The 27,578-nt window shown below is 57.1% G+C and overlaps 3 protein-coding genes across 3 annotated transcripts in view; 2 read left to right on the forward strand and 1 right to left on the reverse strand.

Moving 5' to 3' along the window:
• Positions 1 to 396: 396 nt before the first annotated feature.
• SHH (sonic hedgehog signaling molecule) lies at positions 397 to 6,855 on the forward strand. The gene is made up of 3 exons (XM_049785283.1): positions 397 to 987; positions 4,274 to 4,535; positions 6,114 to 6,855. Exons 1-3 carry the CDS (start codon positions 685 to 687, stop codon positions 6,851 to 6,853), a joined length of 1,305 nt encoding a protein of 434 aa, XP_049641240.1. The 5' UTR covers positions 397 to 684; the 3' UTR covers positions 6,854 to 6,855.
• Positions 6,856 to 14,569: 7,714 nt separating this feature from the next.
• The window catches only part of XRCC2 (X-ray repair cross complementing 2), an 813,538-nt gene continuing 800,529 nt past the window's right edge, over positions 14,570 to 27,578 (forward strand). Inside the window, exon 1 of the mRNA XM_049785302.1 lies at positions 14,570 to 14,575. The gene's annotated coding sequence lies outside the window, so the exon portion shown is untranslated. The remainder of the gene's footprint in view (positions 14,576 to 27,578) is intronic.
• RBM33 (RNA binding motif protein 33) overlaps positions 17,322 to 27,578 on the reverse strand; it is a 48,448-nt gene continuing 38,191 nt past the window's right edge. Inside the window, exons 15-18 of the mRNA XM_049785265.1 lie at positions 22,695 to 22,901; positions 21,967 to 22,155; positions 21,196 to 21,284; positions 17,322 to 21,109 (exon numbers count right to left, since the gene is read on the reverse strand). Of these exons, the coding sequence (XP_049641222.1) occupies positions 21,061 to 21,109; positions 21,196 to 21,284; positions 21,967 to 22,155; positions 22,695 to 22,901 (534 nt within the window). The 3' untranslated portion in view covers positions 17,322 to 21,060. The remainder of the gene's footprint in view (positions 21,110 to 21,195; positions 21,285 to 21,966; positions 22,156 to 22,694; positions 22,902 to 27,578) is intronic.

Here is a 27,578-nt window from a genome sequence, read left to right on the forward strand (position 1 = left end):
GAGAATACTTGCTGAGTGACGAAAGTGGGGGTGCAGGGGGCAGCCCAGAGACCCAGACAGTCCTCTCAGAACTTAAGTTGGTTTCAGGGGCACACCTAGCCATCTGAAGAAAGCAGGGCCTCCCCTGGAGATACTCACAGAGCGGGGGATCATTGAGGAGCCAGCTCCCCTCCCCCCCCCGCCCGCCCACCTTTGTCTTAGGAATGATTTTTTTTCTAAAATCAGAGGCTGCAGGTGGAAATAACGCCCCAGCAGCCACGGGGTAAAAATTGAGTCTTTTTTAGGGTTAAACATCAGAAGACAGGCTTGCACTGTAGTGGCCAATCAGATCCGGCCCTGCCAGCTATAATATAGCACTGGCGGTCGGTCGTCTCCCTCACAAGCTTCCAAGCTCGCTACCACTGAAAATCAGTCTTTTTGTCTCTTGGTTGCTGTCTGCCCGCCCAAGTCCGATGTGTTCCGCTATCAGCGAGCAGCAGCCGGACTGTGCGGCCCCTGTCTGGGTGGGGAGCGGAGACCACTACCCCAGAGCCGCGCTGGGCCAGGTTCTTTAGGAAGAGAAAGAGCGAGGCAGAGGAGGGAGTGAGCCAGCAAGCGAGCAAGCAGCCAGAGCCAGGGAGCACGAGCGCTCAGCACACCCGCGTGCAAGGCCAGCACCGGGGGACCCAGCTCTGGGGGGCAGCAATGCTGCTGCCAGCGGCGAGATGTTTGCTCCTACTGCTCAGCTACTCCATGCTGGCGCGCCCTGGGCTGGCCTGCGGACCTGGCAGGGGCTTCGGGAAAAGGCGGCACCCCAAAAAGCTGACCCCTCTAGCCTACAAGCAGTTCATTCCCAACGTGGCGGAGAAGACCTTAGGAGCTAGCGGGAGGTATGAAGGGAAGATCTCCAGAAACTCGGAGCGATTCAAGGAACTCACCCCCAATTACAACCCTGACATCATATTCAAGGATGAGGAAAACACGGGAGCAGACCGCCTGATGACTCAGGTAGAAACGGTGGAGGTGGAGGGCGGCTTTCAGGGGGCTCGTGGCCACCAGGACAGTCCGGACTCGGTCTGTTTGCTCTGGAGGCCAGAGAAAGGGGCTTTCACCTTCTCCCTCCCCATGGCCGCTGCCTCTTCCTGGAGGCGAAAGGAGGTGAAGGGTCCTAGGCAGAAGTTTGGGGCGGGGGTGCGGGGGAAGCCTGGTGGAGGACGCTGTTTGGTCATTTGATTTGCCCGCTGGACCTGCAGCCAGGGCCAGGGCTGGCCGCTCACGCAGGGGGGACCTTCCTTTCACTTTGGGGACCACGACCTTGGCCTCTTTGCCCGTTGAGGATGGAAATCGCCCCCTCTGTGCCGAGTCCTGGCTCGCTGCTCTCCACTTGCCTCACCCTGAGCTCGGGACACTTGCCCCGACTCGGGAGAAGCCCAGACCGTGAGATCTGACAAAGGACCCAGAGGGGTGTTTCTGGGTCCCTTTAATGATGCTGGTCCCGGTGCTGGAGGGGAGGGACTGCGAACTTGAGGGCGCTGCCTTCCTCGCACCGGCTCCTTACCTGCTCGCCTAGGAACCAAGTCCAGGAGGAGGGCTGTTAGTGGGGCAGGGCTGGGGCAGAAGCTCGAGGGGGCTCTGCCCGACCGCCTGCTCTGTGCCAGGCGGGCCCCAGCGTCTGCCCAAGCCAGACTTTCCGCAACATGCCTAACTGAGCCTAGAAATGAATTTCCGAGCAAATATAGGTCAACATCTCTTTTATTGCCCTATTAAAATATTCAAGTCCTACCTGAGGGCCCGCAGGGGCCCGGAACGTCCCGAAGCTAGCTGAGCGGCGCTGTTGGGGCGCAAGTGCGGGGGCGGGGTGGCTCTCTGGGCAAGGCTGCTGTCCTGCCCCGCCGACCTCTCCTCGGGGGGCCGCCGGGGGATCGCGGGTGGGAAGCTGGGGAGCCGCCGCGAGAGACTCGCTCTCAGGCGCACGACCTCCCGCGCCTTGAACCTGGCCTCCGGCGTGGCCGCGCGGTCCTGAGCCCGAGCCAGCGGCGCGTGAAGCCCGCTGAACCCGGGGCAGGCGCCCCGGGGGCGGCGTGGGGCCTAGCGGGAGCGGGGTCAGACACCGCAGCCCAGCACGGGCCTGGCAGGAGCGCTCCGGAGGCGGCACCGACTCGCGGGCCCCAGACCTGCCTTCCACGCGGAGCGCCGCCCGTCCCGGCGCCCCAGCAGCTACCTGAGGATGCAGCGCGCGGGGACCCCGGCTTGGGCTGGGCCGCCGCGGCCACCGCCCGGCCCCGCGGCCACTCAGCCGCGCCCTGCCCGAGCAGGAACCCCGAGCGGCCGGTGCCACCCGCGCCCGCATAGGAACTTCTGCCCTTCCGCCAACTTCGCCCCGATGCACGGGACCAAAACAAATACTTTTCTCCCGGGACGGCGGCGGGTCCCGCTCCGACACAAAAGGCCGGGGAGGGGCGCAGCCACCCAGACCCCCGCACCGGCCCGTCTGGGGAGGCGGGGCGGCTGCCGGCGGGCGCCCCGGGCTGGTGGGGAGCGGGCACTCACTCCGGGGCGGGCGCGCCGAGCCCGTCCTGCGCTCCCGGGACCTGCCGCCCGCTCCCTCAACCATGGCCGGCCGTCGGCGCTGGAACTCGGGGGCGGCCGCGGGACGCATGAGCTGCTGGTTAATATTTACCCGGAGCGGCGGACGCGCCTTCCCAGCGCAGGCCGCGAGGGGCCGGAGGGAGCGCCCCGGGCCCGCGAAGGGGAAGCAAGCGATCGGGGAGGGGCAGGGGGGCGCGCCGCGAGCCCTCGGACGCCCGAGGTCGCTCCTGGGCGCGCGCCCCGGGGGCTCGCTGCAAGTTGGGGCCCCGCCTCGGCGGTGACAGCCCCGCGGGCGCTCGGGTCGCGGCGATTGCGCACAGAGAGCGTGGGCACGGCACGGCACGGCCGCCGCCGCCGCCGCGACACAAAGCGCGCACCGGCCCGGCCTTCGCGGCGGCACCAGCCAGCCGAGCTGCCCGCTCCCGCTCCCGCTCCGAGCGCGCGTGCCGCCCAGCCGCCGGGTCTGGGCGCGTGGGGACCCGCAGCCCCGGGGCGGGGCGCGCAAGGGGTCGGGCCCGGGCGGCCCTCGAAGCGCCGCCGGGCTGGCTCGCCCGGGAGCCCCTCGTCCCCGGGGGAAGCTCCGGGCTCGGGGCGCCCGGCCCCCGCCGCAGCACCCTCCGCAGCGCGAGCCGGGGTGCGCGGGGCGCCGCGCGGGGCTTGCGTGCGCGTCCTGGCGAGGCGAGCGCGCGCGCAGCCGGCTGCTCGCCCCGCGCCTCTCCGGGCTCCCCGATCGATTCTGGGGAACGTGCGCCCCGGCTCGGCCCGGAGGGGACCGCACGCGCGGCCCTTCCCAGCTGTGCGTTAGCGCTGGCGCGTCCTGGGCGCCCCGGCCCGCTGACCCCGCGCTCGGCGTGTGCTTGAGTCCACGACCACGTCGCTGCCTTTCTGGCGGCCCAGCCCACGGGCTTTCCCTCTTGCGCAACGCCGCCGCCCAGGACGCGCGTCGCAGCCTCTCCAGCCCTGGCGCAGGCCTGGGGTGCGCACAGGGGAGGCCGTCCTGCGCCCCACCGCCCAGCGAGCCAGCCCCGCATTCCGGCGTTCTGTGGAAGTTTGGGGGGCCAGGGCCTTCCGGGGGGGTGCGCCCCCGCCCCCATCGCAGACCCGTTCCCTTCCCCTCTCGCCGCCCCCCGGGCTACCGTGGGCGCTTCCTTCGCCCTCGGGGGTCTCCGCGTCTTCGCACCTGCCCTCCTCCACCCGCCCCCACCCCCGCTCTTCAAACTCTCCGGGCCAAGAAGACGGGCGGGAGGGGGGAACAGGCGAAAGAACCAGAGGCACAATCGGCCAGCGTGGAGCAGTGGAGCCGCAGCTCACGGGAAGGAATGTGCGTGCAGATAAGGAATGTTTGCGCAGCGCCGGGGGCCGCCCTCCCCGGCTCCCCTCGGTCCGAACCCCGCGTGAAGTTCACGCCGAGCCCAGCCAGGCCGAGGGGGGCGGAGGGCCCCGCACACGCTCCTTTGGCGTTCTGGAAGAAGAGGTCACTTCGCGCCTTGCTTTCTCAGAGATGGCCCAGTGGGCAGGAGTGGGGGGCTGGGTCCCTAAGGTCTCTAAGGGGAGGGCCAAAGGGCAGGCACCCAGGAGTGGATGTCCACGGGCCTCCGGACGCTGTGGGCCACGGTGTCCTCTGCGCCACGCCGAGGGAGGGGTGCTGGGGGCTCCGGTGGGCCCCGCACAGCTGCCCACGCATGCTCGCTTCCTCTCTCCACAGAGATGCAAGGACAAGCTGAACGCGCTGGCCATCTCCGTGATGAACCAGTGGCCGGGCGTGAAGCTGCGAGTGACCGAGGGCTGGGACGAGGACGGCCACCACTCGGAGGAGTCGCTGCACTACGAGGGCCGCGCTGTGGACATCACCACGTCGGACCGTGATCGGGGCAAGTACGGCATGCTGGCGCGCCTGGCGGTGGAGGCCGGCTTCGACTGGGTGTACTACGAGTCCAAGGCGCACGTCCACTGCTCCGTGAAAGCAGGTGAGGCGCTGGACTGGGGCCGGGAACGGGGCTAGAGTGAGGGAGCGCGCGAGGCGGCAGTCCCTGGCCGCGGACTCTGAAACGACTCAGAGGCCTTGCTGAGCCTTTGGCACGGCGGGGCCCGGCGCGAAGCCAGAAGCTCGCGGCCCCTCGGCGCGACCCCGTCCACCTGGAGTGGCGGGACCCGGCCTCCCCGTGGGCAGGTGCCCGCGCCCGGTCTCTGCAGCCGCAGCCGTTGCCTGGGCGAGCGGCGCCACCTGCTGCCGTCCAGGGGAACGGCGGGGAGCGAAACGCAGCCCACAGGGCTCGCCGTGCTGGTCCCCCGCGCGCCTCCCCGCGCCCCTGTCCGCACCCTCTTGTTGGCTCGCCGCTGGCCTAATAGCAGAGGAATGGGATTCATTCATTAATTATATATTTACCACGTAATTAATAACTGATAGTAGAACAGCACAGGGGTGGGGCGGGAGAAGGAGAAGGAGAAGGAGAAGGAGAAGAGAAGGGTGCCGCGTGCCGGGTGCCGGGCGCAGCCCTCGGGGTTTCATCCCTCGCACCTCCCTCCGCTCCGTCCGGCCACCCCGCTCGCGGGCACCCTCTGGCGGTGCCTCGAACCCGAGCCCCGCTCATCCCGCCGCGGGTGGCCCCACGGAGCGGGTGGGAGAGGTGCCCGGGCGGGGGCGAGCCAGAGCCGCTCATTGGCATTCCGTGCACACGGGCCGGGTCGGGCCACTCGGCGACGCGGGCTTGCCAGTGGCCCGGCTCGCATTCCGGGGGGCTCGGGCGGGCCTCGGCCAGCCGGGCCGCGCCCGCTCCATGCCCGAGAAGCCGATGAGAAGATTAAAGCCCCCCGGTAATGCCGCCACCTCTGTTTTCTCGCCATCTCTGTTTGCCGAAGTCCTGATCCCAGAGATCGGAATGCAAAGAAGAGCCGGTCCTCCCCGCCCCTCCCCGGGGCCCCCCTGCGCTCGTCCCGGACGCCGGGCATTGTCCTGGGGCCCTTGAGCCTCGGAGCGGCCGCGGCTCGGAGAAAGCGCGAAGCCCAGGGACTTTGGGAACCGGCGGAGCCGCCGTGCGCCATTTAGAATGCAAATGCACGTCTTGAGTGCTTGGAAGCGGCGGGCTGTGCAAACAGAGCTTCGAGGCCGGGGGGCCCCTGCGAGGGGGGGATGCACCTGAGCAAATAGGGAGGGGTCGACTCTGGAGAGCAGAGGCGGGGAGGGGAGGGCGGCGGCGAGAAAACAGGGTGCCCCCCTTCCTCGACGCCTGCGCCCTCGCCCTCGGGGACTGTAATTTGGAGATGCCCGGGGGTCGGTCCTGCGCGTCCAGTGGCAGCCATGCGCTGCGGCTATTGGGCGCCCCAGGGAGTGGGAGTGCGAGTGTGGGGCCGGGAGCTGGGCCCTCGAGGGCTCCCCAGGGCGGTGCCCAACCCGCGGGGCTGGTGCGGAGGCGAGGGGCGAAGTCGCCGCCCGCGCCACCAGCCCGAGGGAGCCGCTCAGGGTCCCCCACCCGTCGGGGCGCCTGCCGGGCACCTCTCCTCGGACCCCCCGGGACTCAGCCCCGGCCCTCTCGTGTCCCCCGCAGAGAACTCGGTGGCGGCCAAGTCCGGCGGCTGCTTCCCCGGCTGGGCCACGGTGCGCCTGGAGCAGGGCGGCACGAAGCGCGTGCGGGACCTGCGGCCCGGCGACCGCGTGCTGGCGGCCGACGAGCAGGGCCGGCTGCTCTACAGCGACTTCCTGGCCTTCCTGGACCGCGACGACGGCGCCACGAAGCTCTTCTACGAGATCGAGACGCGCGAGCCGCGGGCGCGCCTGCTGCTCACGGCCGCGCACCTGCTCTTCGTCGCGCCGCCCAACGGCACGGCGCGGACCCCGGCGGGCGCCGCCTTCGCCAGCAGCGTGCGGCCCGGCCAGCGCGTCTTCGTGGCGGCCGAGCGCGCCGGGGCCCCGAGGCTGCTGCCGGCCACCGTGCACCGCGTGGGGCTGCGCGAGGAGGCGGCGGGCGCCTACGCGCCGCTCACGGCGCAGGGCACGATCCTCATCGACCGGGTGCTGGCGTCCTGCTACGCGGTCATCGCCGAGCACGGCTGGGCGCACCGCGCCTTCGCGCCCTTCCGCCTGGGCCACGCGCTCCTGGGGACGCTGGCGCCCGCGCGGCCCGAGCTCCGCGGCGGGGCCGGCGGGGCCGAGGCCGAGGCCGAGGCGCGGGCTCCCGGCGCCGCCGGCGTGCACTGGTACTCGCGGCTGCTCTACCGGCTGGGCACCTGGCTCTTGGACAGCGACGCGCTGCACCCCCTGGGCATGGCCGCGGCCGCCGCCAGCTGAAGGCGGAGACGGACGGCGGACGACGCAGGCCCCCCGGCCGGCCCCCGGACGGACGCAGAGGACATGGAGAAAGAAAGCCAACCCGACAGTTCTGTTGCTGCGACCTCGCTCTCTCTTCCCCTCTCTCCTCCTCCCTCTCCCTCGGTCTCTCCCTCTGTCTCTGCCCGTCCCTCCTCCTCTCTTCCCCCATCTCTCCCTCTCTCTCCTCTCCTCCGCTCTCTCCCTTTTTTCCTCCCTCTTTCCCTCTCTCTCTCCTCCTCTCAGCCTCTCTCCCCATCTTTCTCTCCCCTTTCTCCCTCCTTCCCTCTTTCTCTCCCCCTCACTCTCAGCCTCTCTCTCCCTTTCCCTCCCTCCCTCCCTCCCTCCCTCCCTCCCTCTCCCTCCCTCCTTCCTTCCTTCCTTCCTTCCTTCCTTCCTTCCTTCCTTCCTTCCTTCCTTCCTTCCTTCCTTCCTTCCTTCCTTCCTTCTTTCTTTCCTTCCTTCCTTCCTTCCTCCCTCTCTCCCCCCCTCCTCTCTCCACCTCCTCCCCTCATTCTCAGCCTCTCTCAACATTTCAGTTATTTTTTTTTCACCTCTCCTGGCTATTTATTTGTTTGGTATAAATAGATGTTTTAAATAATATGAACCGGACCTTCAAAAGCCTTAACTAGTTTGTTTCTTGGATAATTTATTGTTCTCACATGAACTTTGCTCACAGGCGGGAGAGTTGGGTGAGGCCAGGCCGTCTGCTCAGAGTCTATTTTTCTACACACCCCTCGGCCCCGTGTCCAGAAAGCCGCGCCCGCCCCACCCTCTCTGCTCCTCACCATACCGACCTCTGTTCAGCGAGAGGGGAAACTGAGGCGAGCTCCAGGAGGCCACAAATTCTATTTTTATACGCAAAATTGTAAATTAGATTTTTTTCCTGAGAGTTCACTACATAACTGAATGACATTTCATTTTTGAAATAGTGTAAAATATAAAAATATATTATTTTAATTTAACTGGTGTCCGCCGCAGCCTTGGCGGCACTGTCGACTTTGTGTCCTCACCATCTTTCTGCCTTCTTCTGAAGGACCGTTACACACACACACACACACACACACACACACACAAGCACACATATACATGTATGCTCACATGGCACACACGTGCACTTACCCATGGACTCATACGCGCACACACACACTTTTTTTTTTTTGTTTTGGACAACTGTTATTTTTCACTTCAAAGAATTTACTAGAAAATCCTATTTTTTACAAAGTGCACACAGTAAAGAAAGAGCTCGCCCGGTAGTTTGTACAGAGAAAAACAAAGGCTGTTTTGCAGTAATAAATCGAGAGATAACTGTTGTAAATGTACTAAACTGTATTTTTTACTATTTTGTAAGTTTTCTAGAAATAAAATGTGCCACGCAGACGGATCAGTGTGTGGTGGGGCTGCCCAACACACCCACCGCCGGCTACCCAGCTCAGGGCTAGAGCCCCTTCAGGAGCCTGTAGATGTGTAGACGTCCTGCTGATACTGTGAATGCCCTGGAAGGAGGAAGCAAGCGGCGCTCTCTTGGAGCACCCTGCTCCTCCCTGCAGGTCCCTCACTCTCCAGTAAGCCCTGTAGGGGCTCGGGGCCAACTCGGTTTCTGTTTCTGCTGCTAGAGCAGTGTAGAGTCCACACAGCCTGCTGAAGCAGCCCACTCCAGTGGTGCCCTGATGTGAGGGCTACGGGCTCAGCAGGGGTCTTGTGGGTTCTGCATCACTGCAGGCAGGGCCCAGCAGGGGCTGGCTGTGATTCCGGAGGCCGCATGGACCCAGGGCCCTGGCAGGCTGGTGGTGATCTCCAATGGAACCCAGGACCCAGTCTTCCCAAGAGGCCCTGGTAGAGGCAGAAGAACAGACACAAAGGGGACCCCACAAGGGAGATGTGGCTCCAGGAAAGGGGGTCTTTGGATGGTCCTGAACAGTTGCCTGCTTGGGGTTTACCTGGGGGGTGGGGTCACCAGTAAATGGGGTTCCTGGCCCCGAAGGGTGTTAGGCAGAGGGCAACCCAGTTCTGGGCTGCATCCCACTTGCCACCCCCCCATCTTCTTCACGTGGAGAGATGCCCCAGCACCCAGCCATAGTTCTGGTTCCCATGGCCACATGATGAGTCACCTACAGATAAGCAGACATGGCTGGAGACCCCCCTAACATGTAGCCCTGCTCCTCTGTCAGAAACGTGTCTCAGAATGTACTTGAACTGTCCTCTTGTGCTTCATTGTTGACATCAATAAAGTTGAACCAGAGGCTTTGCATCTGCAGGCGTGCACATTTGAGTGCATATTGTGCATGTGAGTGTGTGTACACATTGCAGCATGCATGTTGTGTGTGCGTGTATTGTGCGGGTGTGAGTGTATATGTGTGCATACCTCAGCATGCCTGTTGCATGAGTCTGTATGTGTGCCCAGGACTCTTTCCTCCATGCTCGGCTCCCAGAGGCTGCAGATGGAGACAGGAGTTTCCTTGTGCCCAGAGAGCACAGGCTCACACTCAGGGCACGTGCAGTTCCCTTCTCCTGTGCGGACCCTGGTGGCTGGTGACTCCCACCTGGGAAGGGAGGCAGAGTGGAAAAGCCACACCACTCAGGGCTCCCTGACCATGTGGGGGTTTAGGGTCCCGCTTTCCTGATGAGCCCATGCTTGGGGTAAACCCCAGTGTGAAGCTGGACAACTGGGCTCACTCTGCAGTGAGAGAGCTCCAGACACACTGTTCCTTCCCACTATGCCCCCCACAGCAGCGGGACCAACTTCATGGCTCAGAATGCCCACAAGAGGCCCCTGGGGTCCCTTTGTCTGAATCCCAGGGCATTGCAGGATTCTTCCAGCAGGCTCATGGGGTGCTGGGAATATAAATGGAGGGTGCTGGACCACGTTGCCTGCTAGTGGTGTCAATTCCACTGGCTGCTCGTTTCTAGCAGCCCATGACCAGTATCTGCTGCAGCCTGGAGTGCAGGGAGCAAAGCCTGTGCAGTGAAGAGCTGGAGATGATCCCTAGTTACCCACAGGGAGACCCGTGCTTGTGTGGCCAAGGCCCACAGGATGAGGCCAGAGACCAAGACGCGAAGCCCTAGGATAGCCCCGGTTTCCCTTGAAGTCACAGCCCAGGTGACTCCCACTGCAGATATGCTGTGCCTCGTACCTGGAGAGCCTTGGGGGTACCCGAATACCCTAGGACTCAGTGCTTTTCTGGCCCTTCAGCTGAGTTATTGCAGATGGAAGAGTGAGCAACACCTCAGGGCGATGGTGGAGTGGATGGGGGTAGGGGGCAGCAGGCCACCAGAACTGGGTTCTGGAACCACCAGAACTGGGATCACTGGAAATAGAGCCACTGATACTAGGGTTATTGGGGGGGGGGCAGTGCTGCAGCCCGAGGAAAATGCTTTCATAAGGAGAGGAGAGCCTAAAGATGTGCGAAAGGAGATATTACAGGAGCCACAGTGAGCACAGTGGGGAGGGCTTTCTCTTGCACGTGGCCGACCGATCTCAATATGGTCCCCTGAGCACTGTCAAGAATGAGCCCCAAGTACTGAGGCAGGAAGCAGTCCTGAGCACCTCCTGGTGCGTCCAGACCTCCAGGGCGAGTGGCATCTTCATGGAGCCAGTCCCTGGGGTGTGTCTGGTGAGGCTTCATGTCGGCCTCATGTCCTGCTCATGGCTGGGTAAGAACACTTATCAGGGATTCCCTGGTCTGAGGCAGAGACATGTGGTCTATCGTTTCCTCCTGGGGACTGGCCAACCCGTGTGTGTGTGTGTGTGTGTGTGTGTGTGTGTGTGTGTGTGTTGTGTGTGTTGTGTGTTGTGTGGTGTGTGTGTGTGTGTGTGTGTGTGTGTGTGTGTTGGGGACAGGGCTCTCTTCTCACTGCCCGGTGTCATAGCACTAGCACTGCCCAGGACATTCCTAGGCCGCTCTAGACAATGCAGAGCACAGCTGCCTCAAAGGCTGTGGGCTGCCTGTAAGCAGCATGTGGGAGCAAGGCGGGGACGTGGGGCCTGGAAGCCCGCAAGGTGCCCCGAGAGAAGGCGGTGGCTGCTCCATGCAGCGCGCGCACCTCCTGGTGGCAGTGCCGGCTGCTAGTAGGCGTCACAGTGGTTGAGGGGCCTCGCTGCCACCTAGTGGGGGCTGCTAAGAAGTGCCACATGGCGCTTCCTGCCCTCTTTCCTCCTGGTCAGCAACTTTTAGGGGAGAAAGGGGGCTTGTTAGAGAAACTGAGGCCCAGGGCTCTCGACTGGGAAGGCAGGAAGAGCTGTGGGGACTTCCAGGTGACGCTCCTTCCCATACCTAACTGGGATCTGGGAATCCCCAGAAGGCTGCTTGCAAGGGCTGGGAGTCGGGGTGAAGAGACAGCCCCAGGGACAGCTCCACCCCGATGACAGCCCCCCAGTCACCTTGAGGCTCAAGGTGCTGGGCCCATCTCAGGGCTGCAAGATCTGGGCCGAGGGAGGAGCCATGAGCTGCCTTTCATCTTCTCCCAGACTGTACCTAATACCATCCAGGCCATGCTGGGTGTAGTTCTTGTAGGGGAATGGGGGAGAGCATTTCCCAGGTGGCAAGTCCCTTCGAGGTCCCACTCTTCAGAGCATGGGTGCTGTCAGGGCAGGCAGATTTCCAGTCACCCACCCACCCCCACAGGCCAGCACCCAAGGCCACAGTGGCTTGGAACAAGGCCGCACTGCAGAGCTTTAGGGAAGTGCCGATGTGTGACTGTAGGTTGTGTCAATGACTACGTACACACCAAGGATCCACATGTGTGCTGTTCATGGAGAAATGTAGGGGCCAAGCCTGGGACAAAGCATCCTAATAGTCATGTTATCTGGTCATTCTACAGACTTCACTTATTTGCATGACGGGATGTGAGAACATGTTACAGACCCAGGTAAGGGAACATGTGATCTGACTGGCCACCCTCATCCGTATCTGCGACCACGTTGGTTGCTCCTCTTGGCATCCTAATAGGGTGTAGCCAATCAGAGAGCAGAAACATCTAAGTGGTGGCAGAAATGCAGTGAGGGGGGTTGCGTGGGGGGTCCCCATCCTTGCCATTACTCTGGCTGGGATGGACCACCGTGAGCTGCTCATAGAAGCGGGAACACAGCACTGTAGACAGACTTCAATCCCGAGAACTCGGACCACCTGTTCCCTTCCATTATTTATTTTGGGTCTGGGCCACATCCAGAGGCACTCGGATTACTCTTGACTCTGTGCTCAAGATTCTCTCCTGGCAGGCTAGGGGCACACTATAGGATGCCAGAGATCGAACGCAGGTTGGCCATGTGCAAACTCCCTCCAAGTTGTGCTATCAATTCGGTCCCACGTTCTTTTTTTTTCTTTTTATTGGTTTTTGGGTCACACCTTGCAGCGCTCAGGGGTTACTTCTGGCTCTACACTCAAGAAATCGCTCCTGGCAAGCTCGGGGGACCATATGGGATGCCAGGATTCAAATCACCATCCTTCTGCATGCAAGGTAAACACCCTACTTCCATGCTATCTCTCCGGCCCCTCCTTTTTTTATTTTGTGGGTTTTTTTTTTTAGGGGGGTCACACCCGGCAGTGCTCAGGGGTTATTCCTGTCTGGCTCCATGCTCAGAAATTGCTCCTGGCAGGCAACATATGGGACGCTGGGACTCGAGCCAATGACCCTCTGCAAGAAAGGCAAACGCCTTACCTCCATGCGATCTTTCCGGCCCCTCCTTTTTTTTTAATATAATTTTTATTTTGATCATAGTGGCTTACATATTGTTGACAATATTTTAGGTACATATTTACATAAAATCAGGGGGGAGTTCCATCACTGATTTGTCCTTCCTACACCTCCATTCCCGTCCTACCTCCCATATCCTCCTCCCTCACCCCTCGGGCTGCTAGAATATGTGGTCCCCTCTGTGCCTAGCTTACTACTTAGTAGTCTTACAACTGTTTGGTCTTGATGCCTCTCTTATTTCCCCCTCTAACTGGGAGGCAGAACTAGATAGCTCAAGTTATGTGGTTTGGTTTGAAGAAGAGAAAAGTAATAAACTGGGGTAAGTCTAATGTGCCAAAAATGGGCGGACTCCTTCTAGAGGCTCTCATCATCGGTTTGAGAGACAAAGGAGAAAAAGAAGGTGAAACACCCCAACAGTACAAAAATAAGTGTTAAATATCCAGTGAGGACTCCAACAATAACAATAAGCACCACAAAAAAAAAAAAACAAAACAAAACATGGTCTTGAGATAAGAAACATGGCAGAGCACATAAAGAAAGAAGAGAAAAAATAAGTATAAATGGGGACAACTTCAATAACCACACCAAAACAAAGAAATCGACAAAAAGTACATAGGTAAATAAAAATAAAAATAAAAAAAATAAATGAAGATAAAAAATAATACATAATAATACATAAAAAATAAAAAAATGTTTTGTGCTTTTTGCTTTTTTTTTTCCCTCCTGAACTGGCACAGTAAATATTGGGGTCATTCGAAAAGGAATTCACTTGGCCTAAGCCCTCCTTTTTTTTTTTTAAACATTACTTTTCATCTCCGTATTTGGAAGAGCCCTCCAGCAGATCACTTTTGTGATCGAGACCATCACCACATCCATAAGAAGTCAGAGCAGATCCCAACCTGCTGTAATAGTGTCATGTGTCATGAGTCATGTGTGAACATTGGGAGCATGGTGCAAATATGCCGAGAACATGTGAACGGGTGCAGAAAGTAGCCATGTCCATGTGCCACGTAGGTGTGGAAGACAAGTATAGTGTGAGAGGTATGATACGCTGTGTGTGCAGGCTATGCATGGGTGCCATATGCCTGTGCAGGTGAGTCCGCCCATGTGGCATCTGTGTGGTACAGGTACCAGGAGTCTCAAACTCGCAGCCTGCGGGCCGTTTACGGCCCTCCGTACATTTTGTGGCCCTGTCCTAGAGGAATCTTCTTTTGTTTTGTTTTGTTTTAGTTGTTTGGGTCACACCCCCAATGTTCAAGGCTTACTACTGACTTTGCACTCAATGATCACCCGACTTTGCCTCCTGCAGCCCCCAGGTAAGTTCAGTTTGAGACCCCTGATAGACGATGAGTGGTAAGTGGAGTTTAGACAAGCTCTAGGTGCAGATGGGATGGTGTTATGAGGGACATGAAGCAAAAGTAGTGCCAGGAGATCCATGGTCACATCTCCTTAGTGAGCACAGCCTCCACCCAGGAGTCCCTGAGGGAAGGCCCAGCTGCCTGCAGGGGGAAGCAGGAAGCAATGAGGCAGTCTCTGTGGAGCAGACCCACTCCCCCATGGGCCTGAGCCCAATTCTGCATAGAATGGCAGGGTGGTGGAGGCAGCACATGGATGACGGGACCTGTAAGAACCCGAGTGTGGACATGGCTGCCTATACACCTGTCTCCACCACGCTCTGTACCCAATGACCCAGGAGGCCGTGAATGGCCTCAACTTCTTGTTGGGGTCCAAGCTGAGGAACCACTATGACTCCATTACCTGAAGGCAATTTTTAGAATCATCTCCCTAGTTTTCTCCAGCAGCCACCAGCCCCTCACCCTGCCAGCACTGGCCCCGCCCTCCTCATCCCTGCCAGCTACCTGCTTTGCCTTCCTAATCCCTGCCAACCAACTACCCACGTGCTCTGCCTTCCTCATCCCTGTCAATCACTCATCCCATTGGTGCTGCCAAGGGCCTAGGGCAGTGGTCTCAAACTCAATTTACCTGGGGGCCGAAGGAGGCAAAGTCAGGGTGAGGCAGGGCCGCATAAGGGATTTCACAATAAAAAAAGTTCTCAAACGTCATTATTAAGTTTTAATTATTTCTTCTGAACATGAATAGAACATTGAGTGAAGATCATGAACAGTTCTTCTGAACATGGCATCTTTTGCCTATTCCTTGCTGCCAGTGACTTGACAGCGCTTCTTCTCACAAATCTTAACCACATTTGGCTTTAGAGAGGAAGCAGTTGAGACCCAGTATGGCTTGAAGAAGATCGTCTAGACCTGTACTTTGACTTACTGAAGTTTAATGTGGAGAATAACTTTTCACACAAATATGTGTTCCCAAAAAGGCACATGGTGCGCTTGAACATTTGGGAAAGCTCAGGGAAGCTCGGGGGCAATTCTCTCAAAAATTGCCCCTGCATGTCTGCTTTTCCACTAATCTCCCTGAACTTGGCTTTGAGATCAGAGTTGCATTGCAGGTCAATGAGCTCCATTTGAAGCACAGGACCGGCATCTTGCACATCAAAGGAAAAGGGGTCCACAAAAATTTGGAAAGTGGCTCTGCTTTTTGAAGTCTGCAAATCTGTGATCAAATTCTTTAGCTTAAAAATAGTATCAACATATTTCTCACCACTGAATGGTAATGCCTGCATCCTCAAGCTCCTTGCATGCTGGGAAATGGCAAAGGTTTGTCTGAGAGAGCTGGGATTTCCATAACACAAGTTTTGTGGAGAATGCTCTCACTAAGCTGCCCCAGGCCTTGTAACATCTTGTTTAGTACCTTCAGCTTATGTGTGATGTCAACAAGAAAAGCTAAGTCCATGAGCCATTTGTGATCACTCAACTCAGAAACAGCATTCCCATCCTTCTCATGAAGGCTTTCACTTCATTCAACTTAAAAAATCTTTTCAGGATATTTCCCCTGCTGAGCCAATGAAATCGATGAAATAGAGCACATCTCCATATTCTGACTCCATTTCCTCTAAAAAAGCACGGAACCTCCTGTGCTTTAAGCCCCTGGATCTGATTTGGTTGATGCATTTCACAACAACAGACATCACATTGTCACACGGCAGGCATTCACTGCAAAGGGCCTGCTGATGGATAATGCAGTGAAGAGCAATGGCCTTCTCTACACCCTTCTCTTCAAGTTTTTTTTGAACAAGTGCCACCAGTCCATTTTTCCTCCCTGTCATCGATGGCGCTATTATTCCAACAAACCTCTTCCATGGCAAACCTGCATTCTCAATGGCATCACACAGATGCCGAAATATCTCATTAGCGGTGGTCTGGCAATGCATTGGAGTTATTGTGAGCAGCTCCCTGTCAATTCAAAATTGCAATCAACACCACGGACATAAATTGTGAGCTGCACAGTCTCTGTTATATCTGTGCTCTCGTCAAGAGCAACTGAGTATGCATCAAAACATTTGGCTTTCTCACACAGTTGATGATAAATGCCACTTGACATGTCAGAAATGCGCTCTGCCACAGTGTGGCAGAAAGGCTGATTTTGCTAAACTGACCTTTCTTTTCTGGACAGATAATACTTGCAGCCTGTAACAGGCATTTTTTAACGAACTCTCCTTCTGTGAATGGTTTCCCTGCCTTTGCAATCATTTCACTAACCATGTAACTAGCTTCGACTGATGCAACATTCTCTTTGGTTGCTTTCTTGAAGAAATCTTGTTGCCTCATTAGACATGCTTTAAGACTGGCAACCCGCTTGGCTCTCATTTCCTTGATATTTTGCACATTCCTCAGCATGTTTAGTTGAATAATGGCGTTTCAAGTTGTATTCCTTGTGCACTGCAACTTTCTCTGAGCAAATAAGACATGTGGGGATGTCCCTGTGCTCAACAAAGAAATACTGCGTCTCTCACTTTTCCTGAAATTATCTGTACTCGTCATCAATCTTTCTCTTCACTGTAGGCTTTGATGAAGTCATGATGAAGGTATGACAAAATCTAATTCTGTAATAAACTTCTCTCCCTTAGGCCTCTGATAATGCAAGGGACAACGGGCAGGAGAAGTCAAAATGACGTCTGTGCTAGGAGCAAAGTATTCATGATTATTCGCTTACCGAATATTTGCAATAAAAAATTGCATTAGTAGAAAAAAAATCTCAAAAAATCGCTTTAAACATTTGTACACCCCTAACAGAACTGCTCAGGGTATGCAAATGTTTAATGCGATATTTTTCTTACTAATGCAGTTTTTATTGTGATTATTCGGTAAGCAAATAATTGCGAATACTGCAATATTTGAAGGCTGGATGTGGGCCACAAAATGTTGTACTGTCTGCGGGCCGCAAGTTTGAGACCCCTGGCCTAGGGTGAGCTCCTGAATGGTTGTTTCTGTGGTGTAGCACATGCGTGTGTCTATGGCGCCATCTTATGTGGTCCTAGTGGTCCCTAACACCAAACCCTAATCTAAGAATCGTTTGCAGCAGTCCCAATCCATCATCAATAAGTGCGGGGCCCCTGAGATAGAGAGGGTCTGGAGAAAAGATGAGGAGGTGCTGGCCTAACACACAGCCAACCCAGCCCAACATGAGCCCCCAAGTTTGCAGGGTGACCCCTCCCTACTAGAATCAGTGTGTCCCAAAACCCAGACTGAAGCTGAAGGGTGTTCTCTGCTCCCAGGGCCTCAGGTAGGGTCCATGTTTGTACCTCAAGCTTCTGTGGCAGGGGATCAACTCTCACTGCTTATCACAGCTAAAAGTCCAAAGGAAGGGAGAGGGGGTGAAGAAAGACAAGTGAGAGACCAAAGGCAGTGCAGACGCTTGCTTTATTGACACATCTCTTTGGTTACAGTACAATGAACATGACAACACGCCCAGACATGGCGGCACGTGCAAGTGCTCCAGGGATCACACAGGGCCAGGGGGCTCGACCAGGTGGGGCCGGACCAACAGACACAAGGGGGCTGGTCTAGGGAGCTAGGGGTAGGCCCAAGGGCCAAGTGGCTGGGCTCAGCCACTCATTACACAGCTTCTGCTCCGGGGGCTGCCCGCGGCGCACACTAAGGTGGGAGGGCTGCGGCGGGGCTCCCAGCACTCGGGAGATGCACTACCTCTACCTGAGCTCATGCAAAGGTCCTGTAAAGTAGAGGGACAAAGAGGCAGGTTAGTGCCACCCGCCCGCCACCCGTCCCCACCGCCAGCATCATCCACTGCAAAATAAAGGCCAGTTATGTCCCACCCCACCTGCAAGAAAAAAGAGGGAAAGACCTGTGGAAGCAAAGGTGTGAGCGGGCAGGGCCAGGCTGGGTGGAGGCACCCCACGTCCTGGGCCCAAGAGCAGCGGTGCCTAAACCCAAGCTTAGCCAGGAAAAGGCCAGAGGGGCAGAAGGGCAGAAAGTAGAAGCAGCAGCGGCTGGGTGAGCGCAGGCAGGGACCATGTGCCTGGGCTCGACAGCTGCACCTAGAAGTCAAAGGGGCCAAAGCCTGAGTGTTAGGGGTGTCCCAGGACACATTCCGAGTGATTCTGCACTGTGGAAGCAAAGTGGAGGATGAGTAACAGGTTATCTGGTGTCCATGGTGCTTTCCAAACCTGAAACATGCCAATAACCCGACCGTTGCTGCCACCCCACCACTGCCGTCTAGCTGCACCTCCACCAGCACCCCGGCCCAGAGGGGCACTCAAAGGGGGCCCAAAAAAGAATGAACAAAGCCAAACACCAACCTGAGACGATATTCAAGTTGGCTGCAAGTCTGGAAAAGAACAAGTCCTCATCGAGGACACCGGGCTCTAGGCTGCTGGGCCAGAGAACCCAGCCCCACGTGAAGACCAGCTCCACGTAGCAGCAGCGCCGAAGGCGCATACCTGGGATCCAATGTGGATCAAGTTTGGCTCAGACCCTGCACGCGGGCCTGATGGGCTCACGCCTGTAGCAGGCGCTCACACGGGTGCATGGCACCTCACACAGAATCCTTAGGATTCATGACTGTGCCAGCCCATGGCGGCAGGTCCCCAAAAGTCCTAGAGGGCTCACAGGTCACAGGCTCAGGGGAACGTCTCAGTCAGCAGTGTTGTCACTGTCCTCCAGGACAAGGCACTGGAGGGGCCACAAGGCCCCTCCCTGCCCAGTCACTGGGGACTCAGTCACCTTCCACCCCTGCAGTTAAGAAAGAGCTAATGGGGGAAAGGAAGGAGTGTCCACGGGATGCCCAGGGGTAGGGAGGAAGCTCAGGGTCAGGGCTAGGTCACTCCTCGGAGTCTGACCTCAAGGGAGCGAGCGGCGAGCTTACCTTTCTGAGCAAACCGCTGAGAAACACAAACAAAGCACGCAGACAGGGATTCCAGGTGAGCCCAAAAGGACCCCCACAGAACACACTCAGCAGTGGCACCCTCATCCGATGACCTCTGTCCGCCCAGACCATGGATGCCCACCCGCAGCCTTTCCCTTGTCTGCTGTGGGCCCTGAGAAGTCAGTGTGTTAAAAGAGAAGTGGGTTATCCACATAGTACACCCCCGCCCAACTCTTGTTAGCAGAAGGAAACGAGATCCAGAGGCCCAGGTCAGGGAGGCCACAGCTGCCTTCCGGAGCACTGTGGAAGCAGGACATTAAAAATTACACACCGAAGAGGAGCCCCTCACCCCCCTAGCCCTCTCCCCAATCCTGCCACCTTCTGAAGACGCCCGGGATGGTCAAAGCCGCTTCTTCCCTTCCAGCTCATCAGTCCGAGTTTCTCAGAGAAGCAGCCACAGGAGGGAGCTTACAGTACAGCACAAAATCAAAGCAAGAAAATGCAAAAAGAAAACAGAACCTGGGCTGCACCACAGCCTCGTGTGTTTTTACCTCCCGAGCTAGGCAAGTATCACTGGCTAAGCTGTGGGAAGTCGTGAACAAATAATACACAGGTCAGGGTCAACGGAGTGACTTACTAGCATCTTTATAAAAATCGAATGTGCACACACACGCACCAACAATTACGGAACTGGATCCATCCGACTTTGGTGAGACAACAGGGGAACTAATAGATACCTAAGATGTTGCTGAAGGGGAAGCGTGTCCAATAACGGTTTAATCTGAGAAGGTCCGTATATACAACGTCAAGTGTTTCTGCATCTCGTTTTAAATGCATGATAAAGAAAGAACAAAGATAATGGTTGCAACCGATCTTCCTGAGGCCGGGCTCAGGGCCCTGACTCCCTCTGTGGGCAGTGGGCAGCAGCGGGAAGGTAACTGCTGCCAGGACCTTTCCGGGGGTGGGGGGTGTGGGGGGGCTGACTCAGCTGTCCAGAGGAAGCTTGCTGGTGTGTGCGCCCAGACTCACAAGGTCTTGCACTCTGGTGCCCGGGGCTGCACTGGCTAACGAGGCAGAAGCTGCTGACCTGCTTCAGAGACTTGGTTTCAGGGAGCCCACAGGGAAGGGTCACAGTCCCTCCCAGTCAGCACTCCTGTTGCCACCGCTCTCTCTAGACTACGAATGCCAGGGCGGCTGCAGTGACTCAGACACTGGCTCAAGTGCCAGTGGCACGGCTACCACCACCCCCCACCCACCCACCCCACTGTCCACCTGTGCTGGAAAGAGGGAAGAGGAGTGGGCTAAAAGAGGTTCTGCCATGGGCTACTCAGAGTCCTACAGACTCTGGCCTGGCCCTGCCTACAGACACTTGGTGCGGGGCTTCCATGCCCGGGCCTTGCCCCTCACAGCACCAACAGCTCCCATTCCCTTCCCTGCTGCTCCGGAGCATCTACGTCTGTACCAGCAGGGCCCAGGCTCCACTCAGATGCCTGGTCCCCTCTGCGCAGCCCACACATGGGGCACCAGGGCACTCGTGGGCCCTCACCCCGCTCCGCCGTGCCGACCCCTGAACTACAGAACACAGGCCGAAGCTGTTCCTACCTTGCTGAGGGCCCGCACAGCTCTGCTCACATAGGCCTTACTTAAAGAAGTGGGCAGAGCAATGGCGGCCCGGAATGTTCTAGATACAAGCCAGTGGAGTCCGAAAACCCAGAGCTGCAACTGAGTCAAGTCTAGAGAAGAACATGCCCAGGACCAGGAAAGCTGTACCTGTCCCTGGCCGGTTCCCACAAGAGCCCACAAGAGTGGGCTGTGACTGGGGTGACTGTGGTGCTGGCGGGACCTTACGGGAAGCACCGTCTGGATCTCACCCACACTTCCCTGAGCCTTGGGGGCCTCTGGTGCAGTCAAGACAAGTCAAGCTCGTGAGCAAAGTGTCACGGAGCCTGGCGGAAGGTAAGTGCAACCATTATCGAATGTTCTTTCTGAAGGACAACCATAGCCTACATGCAGCGCGGTCATGGGCAACAATGGAAACAAAACCCCGAGTTCCCGGTGGCGCCCACAGACTCAGACGCGATTAAACACGGCGCCAGGCCACGTGTCCACGAGTTCCGTCCTCCAGAGTCCGCGCTGCGACAACAGTCCCACAGGGCAGGACAGGGCAGGCGAGGCTGTGCTCGGGGCATCCAAACCCATGGCTCAAGGAGAAACTCCGTGTGGCAGAACAGCGTCAGGCCAGCATCTCGGGACCGCGTTCACTCCACGATCAGGGCCACATTTATGTGAGACAGATCGACCATGTGCCTGTGGGGATGGACACGGGCAGCGGTGATGGGCTCTGCCCGCTGCAGCAGAGCCGGGGGGAGTGGGGAGGACATGGGTCCCAGTACCTGTGGAACTTCTGCTGGAAGGCGAGCGCATGGGCCGGCTCTTTGAACTTGGCGATGGCTTTGCGCTGCTGGGGCAGCATCTGCAAACTCTGGGGACAAAGAGGCCAGCTTAGAGTACAGGGACACAGGTGGATCCAGCTCCCAGAGAACGCCTCCCCCCATGTCCCCAACAATCTGTTCGTGTCCTCCCTCCTCAGGGAAACTGCCCTGAGCCTGAGTACAGTTCTTAGGGCCAGGTGGTCACTATACTGCCACCTGCTATCGCACCTGCTGAACTGCAGAGGGCACCATGGCCCCACAGACTCAGAATGGTTTGTCTGTAGAGCCAAGCCCTGTGGGCGGGTCCTGCCCCCGCTCCTCTCGCCTGCACCTCATCATCTACAGCGAACACACGGAGCACCTCGTGAGCGCTTCCGGGGTTGGAAGATGTGCTGACGCGCAGCCCGGAGTGCTCAAGCTCCAGACAAGGAAAGTGACCCAACCCAACCCAACTCCGAGCAACCAAAGCCCCGTGTCAGGAGGGAGGGGCATGGCTTCAGGAAAGGCCCAAGAAAACTGCTCGAGGCTCCTCAAGGCTGGTTTACTGGGTGGGCCCAGGAACTGCAGTGGGCAGGGGAGAGGGGCGGTGGACTGAGGTCTTGAGAATCACTTCAGTTCTGACCCACCACCAACCACTTCTACAAGGTGCAGCCATTTCTGGAAAGTTGGCCAAACCTACCCTCAGATTCTGAATCATTAGAATGACCACGTGTCGGGCCCCAGGGTGCATACCTGGATGGGCCCCACGGACATGAGCAGGCTGCGGAGCTGCACGTCGGTGGTGGACAAGGACAGCCCCTCCACGGACACCACGCAGGACTGTGGCTTGCACTCTACCACACGCAGGTTCTGCTTGTTGGGCATGAGGCGGCCTCGGCCCAGACTGCCAGCCACACCTCGGCCTCTCCCATGCAGAATCACCTGCAGCAACAGGAGCTCTCAAGGGGGGGCACCACAGGACTCCTCCCATGGAAGTTTTGGCTGCCCTGACCCATCCCAGCGGGGAAGCTGAGAGAGAGACAGTGCACTTGCAAGAATGCCAGAACCTCATGCACTGCAGTCTGTGAGTTAGGAGCTCAAGCATCTAGCATGCGGCAATGTAGAGGAGACCAAGGCACAGCGAGAGCCACCCCCAGGCATGGCCCATTGCTGAGGGACAGTGCAGGGGAAGGGGAGCAGGAGAGGAGAGAGAAGGGGGAACAGGAGGAGGCGAAGACAGAGGAGGAGGAAGAGGGGGTAGAGAAGGGGGAAACAGTGGGAGGAGGAAGGGGAAAAGGAAGAGGGGGAAAGGAAGGGGGATGGATGGGTGAGAGGGAGGGGAACAGGGCCGCAGTCTTCCCCCACCCCGCCCCAGGAGCCAAGGGCATCAGAGCAGTAGAACGAGTGCCACCAGAGTGAGCAGGACGTGGTAAAGGTCAGTCTCCCCAGCCAGGTGAAGCAGGCACTGGGGCAGCTGGTACCTTCTTGGAAGGGTGGATGCCCTGGATGCTCCTGATGCCCGGGGGGGCGGTAGGGTGAATGTGGGCACCCCCGGACAGGTGGGCCTGCGGCTGTAGGGTGCCTTTGGTCAGCGTCACCTTGCGGGCTGGCTGTTGCCTCACGTCGGGCAGGGGGAGCCGCTGTGCTGGGGCCTCAGCTGGGAAGAAGCTGTCGCTCTCGCCTCCCTGCTGGAAGTAGGGGGAGCCGCTCAGGCAAGGCCGGGTTCCAGACTGAGGCTCCCTCACCATAGCTCCACGCCACAAAGACTCTCAGACTGCGCATGCTACCTTTGGTCTCCGAGATGCCCCTGGGCTCAGCCCTGTGTCATCGTGGCCCAGACCCAGTGGGTAGATATATCAGAAAAGGGGCACAGCAGCCCCAACTCCTGAGCCAAGACAGTACAGAAAGATGAACCTGGCTCCAGAGACAATGTGCTGGTTCCACGGTGCTCTGGAGCCTACCAGGGAGCAGGACACCCAGGCTGTAGACACAGCATGCGGTAACCACAGATCTCCAGGACCCAACAGGGACACTCTCAATGCCATGCGCTGAACTGGCTTGACTTCAGTTCCAGGCAGAGCCCTCCTGAGCGAAAGACCAAGAGCACGGGAGAAATTGGAACAGAAAGATAAGGGCATCACCCAAGAGACAGGTCTGCACCTGCCCAGGGATGAGCAGACGACGGCAGAGACGGGACAGAGAGAGGGGATGCAAGAAAGCTGAGGTGGAGTTTTCAGGTCATCAAAGGTGACAGCAAATAGGAGAGAAGTTGCAGTATCCAGAGCCAGTGGTCTGGACCCACTGGAGAGATTCCTCAATGGAGAGATTCCTCCAAAGACACAAGACCGTGCCACAGAACCGAGAGGAGAGGCAGGGGCAGGCAGGAGTGGGGGCCCTACCAGACCACACTGCTCCCCTCCTGAGAATGGGCGGACACCTGAGGCAGCAGGTGTAAGCGTGCAATGTAAGCGTGCAGGTTCTTGCCTTCCAATGAGGACTCAGTGTGGAGGGCATAACTCCATGGGGTCAGGAACCCCTTGAAGCCTGGGAGGGGGCAGATCCCTGCAGTGCAGACTCGGGGATCAGTGCTTTGGGCCCTAGGGCAGAACAGGGGAAGAGCTGAGGCGATGTCAGCAGGGTGTCCCAGGACGCCCCTGGTTCCACTGACCCCTCTCAATGACAAGTGATCCATCTCAGACCATACTTTTCTAGGTTTTTCTCTAAGGAGCAGCACTGACCGGCCTTGGGACGCTCGGGGCATGTTTCTTCTGCACATCATCACTAAGACCCAGGGTCTCCAAGCACGGACACGAGAGGTTCCTTTGTATAATTATATTCATCACAGATAATACGTAGTTCTATTGATGTCAACAGCACTGCCTGGATTAAGCTTAAGGAATGCTATTCTACAAGCTTCTTCATTCCGAAAATGAGGTCTAAAGGCGCCGAGAGGCAGGACAAATTCATTTCTAATGAATGGTTTAAATAAACAGATAAACACGCCTACGGACACTGCCAGGTGCCCTGCATTTTGACAGATCAAATCTTATTTCCATGCTGAAAGCCCATGCACTGGTATCGCAGATGTGCACTCACAAGTGAGCAGACTGATTAATCCCTCTCTATAGAAATCTCAAGTCTTGATTACAACTATCAGATGCTCAGCAGCATTATTCTGGAGTGACAACACTTGACAAATTCCCCGACCAGTTCCCTAGCCCTTTGTGGTCCTGGCTCACTCGTATTAACCCTGATGAAAAATTAATTTCCCTTATCTTCTTCTAAACCCCAAAATCCAAATCCGCCAAACTGGCAACTCTTTCTGCGAAGGTATTATGAAGCCCACAGAAAGATTAATTGCATGTCTTCAGGTGACATTAAATTAATTTCTGGGCACTTGACAGGCATGTGATGCTCAGAGCTGAGGACAGATAACATTGTTAGATGCAGGAAGGACAGTGTGTGGTCTGGGTAGCTCTCGGGAATGCCTCCCTCACTGTCACTGAGCTGTATACCAGCTGGACAGCAGGCCCAAGGCTGGTACCCCAAGTTCTGAGATGTTACTTCCAGGCAGAGAAAGAGCAGGAACCCGTCAACAGGCCAACCCAATGGGCTCCTGCTTGTCAACCATAGCTGCCCTGCCTGAACCCAGTCAGGATGTCCTGGCCCTCTGCTGGCCAGATCATCTACACAGACACAGACACAGACACACACACAGAGCTGGGGGTGAAAAGAGAGGAAACACAGACTCACTCACTCTTACTCTTACTCTCTCTCTCTCTCTCTCTCTCTCTCTCTCTCTCTCTCTCTCTCTCTCTCTCTCTCTCTCTCTCTCTCTCACACACACACACACACACACACATCATAATCTACACAGAGAGCTGGGTGAAAAGAGAGAAAACAACACAGACACACACACTCTCGTACATCATCACCATCTACACACACACACACACACAGAGCTGGGGGTGAAAAGAGAGGAAACACAGACTCACTCTCTCTCTCTCTCTCTCTCTCTCTCTCTCTCTCTCTCTCTCTCACACACACACACACACATCATAATCTACACAGAGAGCTGGGTGAAAAGAGAGAAAACAACACAGACACACACACACTCTTTCTCTTACATCATCACCATCTACACACACACACACAAAGAGCTGGGGGTGAAAAGAGAGGAAACACAGACTCACTCTTACTCTTACACTCTCTCTCTCTCTCTCTCTCTCTCTCTCTCTCTCTCACACACACACACACACACACACACACACACACACACACACACACACACACACACACACACACACACACACACACACCTCTCTGCAAGCAGCTAGGTCAAAACAGAAGAAACAATGGCTGTTCTCTCTCTGCAAGCAGCTGGGTGAAAACAGAAGAAACAATGGCTGCACCCAGATGCCTGTCCCTTTCCCTGCCAGCAAACCCAGCATCCTCCCAAGCCCCAAGAAAAGGCCCCTGCAGCTGCTCTGACCACACAGCCTTGCTGGACGCATCAATCCAGTCAGGAAATCAAGAAGTCACTAAGCAAGACTGTCCAGTCAAATCAGAACCCAATTCCCAGCACCACAGGTCCCCGAGTGCTGTGTTGCTGAGAAACACGCGGGGTTTACCCAAAGAGAAAACACTGTATTTGCTCTGTTGTTACTCAGAGCTTTACCAGAGTATGTTTATGAAAATATTATGTCTTAACAAGACTCCTCTTAGGTTCAGTGAATTAAGTAGCTTAATCAGAGTAGCTTCTGAGGGCTGGAGAAATAGTTCAGCAGGTAAAATGTTTGCCTTGAACCAGGTTCAATCCCCAGTACACTATATGGTCCCCTGAGCTCACCAGGAGTGATTTCTGAGCGCTAGAGTAAGGCCTGAGCATTGCTGGGTGTGGCCCTTAAACCACAACCCAACTAAAGCAAAAATCAAAAACCTCAAACTCCTGAAATCCTCCTGTGTTAAGAAAGGCTCTCTCACCCTCTCAAAATAATCAGGGTGAGGGATACAGCTGCAAGCACTGGACATGGGAAGAAGATGAGGCCAGCACAATGCCCATCAGAAAAAGGCCCAGTGAGACGCCCCACTGCCAAGCCGTGAGCCTGGAGAGCGGCCACCAGGCACGAAATACAACAAGCTGCGTCCTGCTGAAAGCACTTGCTGGAGAGCCTCTTTTTCAGAGATGCACAGAAAGCCTTCACTGGGGGTAGGGTCACAAGGAAGCCTTGGCCCAGTGAGGTCCCTTCCAGACAAGAGTCTGTGTTCTAGCTCTGAGCTGGCTCTGGGGGGTCCGGGAGGCTTCAGACCTCTCCCTGTTCTGCAGGGCACGTTTCTCTGCTCTCCTGCCTGCCAACAAACCACACACACAGCGATTTCCGAATATGCTGTTTTCAAGATGCTTCTCCACTCCGGAGGGAAACAGCAACGCTTCCCATCAAAGAAATCTGAGTGGAAAAAAGGCCCACAGAGACAGAGCTGCAGTGCTGAGAAGCACCAGCTAGGCCAGAGCTCAGGGCAAAGACACTAGCTAGTCCACAGCCTCCATGCAGAGTGCAGGCGAGGAGGTGAGGTGCGATATGGGTGCCCAGATCACAGGCTTTCTTTTTGTTGTTGTTTGTTTTGTTTTGGTTTGGTTTTTGGGTCACACCCAGCAGCGCTCAGGGGACCATATGGGATGCCGGGATTCGAACCACCGTCAGTTCTGGGTAGGCCGCGTGCAAGGCAAACGCCCTACCGCTGTGTTATCTCTCCAGCCCCTAGATCACAGGCTATGTATGACAAAAGCCTGGGCCTGATTCGAAAGTACTGAGCCTGGAGTAACCCAAGCACCACCACGGGTGGCCCCAAACAAAGAATTCAACAAAAACACCACTTCCTACTGCATTTCTGGCTCATCAGAACTGCAGAGGAAAAACAGCAATGACAGAAGCAAACAAACAGGCCTGGGGGAAGACTACTGGCAGCTTCTCACAGCCTGGAAGAGCTCAAGTGAGCACCATGGCAATGTCATCGCTGTAACAGCCAGAGGCAGAGACTTGGTCCTTCCGACCAGCAGCCCAGGCAGATCTGGAGGAGTCCCAAGTGGGCAGTGTAGGGCTGCTCTTAAGAGCCTGTCACTTCCTCAGCCCACCCAGCTTTCTCAGGCGGAGCCATGGTAAGAACTGTCTGTCCCCAAAGTGTAACTGGTGCCTCGAGATTGTCCAGGGGCCACTTCTAGCAGCCAGAGACAAGTCAGGGCCTGACCCGAGCTCACTAATTTTCTAGGGATCACCAGAAAAACGGCTGCAGATAGGCACTAGACTCGTCAGCCTGCAAAGGGCCATGGATGGGGGCTTTTTTTTTGGTGGGAACGCTTGGTTCTG

The sequence above is a fragment of the Suncus etruscus genome, chromosome 13 (genome assembly GCF_024139225.1).
Source record: "Suncus etruscus isolate mSunEtr1 chromosome 13, mSunEtr1.pri.cur, whole genome shotgun sequence".
Classification (NCBI taxonomy): Eukaryota; Metazoa; Chordata; class Mammalia; order Eulipotyphla; family Soricidae; genus Suncus; species Suncus etruscus.

Bases quoted from the DNA above. Each gene is read 5' to 3' on its own strand.
- SHH (XM_049785283.1), top strand. From the start codon at position 685: ATGCTGCTGCCAGCGGCGAGATGTTTGCTCCTACTGCTCAGCTACTCC. The intron at 988-4,273 runs GTAGAAACGGTG...CTCTCTCCACAG, and splicing joins CAGACCGCCTGATGACTCAG to AGATGCAAGGACAAGCTGAA. The intron at 4,536-6,113 runs GTGAGGCGCTGG...TGTCCCCCGCAG, and splicing joins CCACTGCTCCGTGAAAGCAG to AGAACTCGGTGGCGGCCAAG.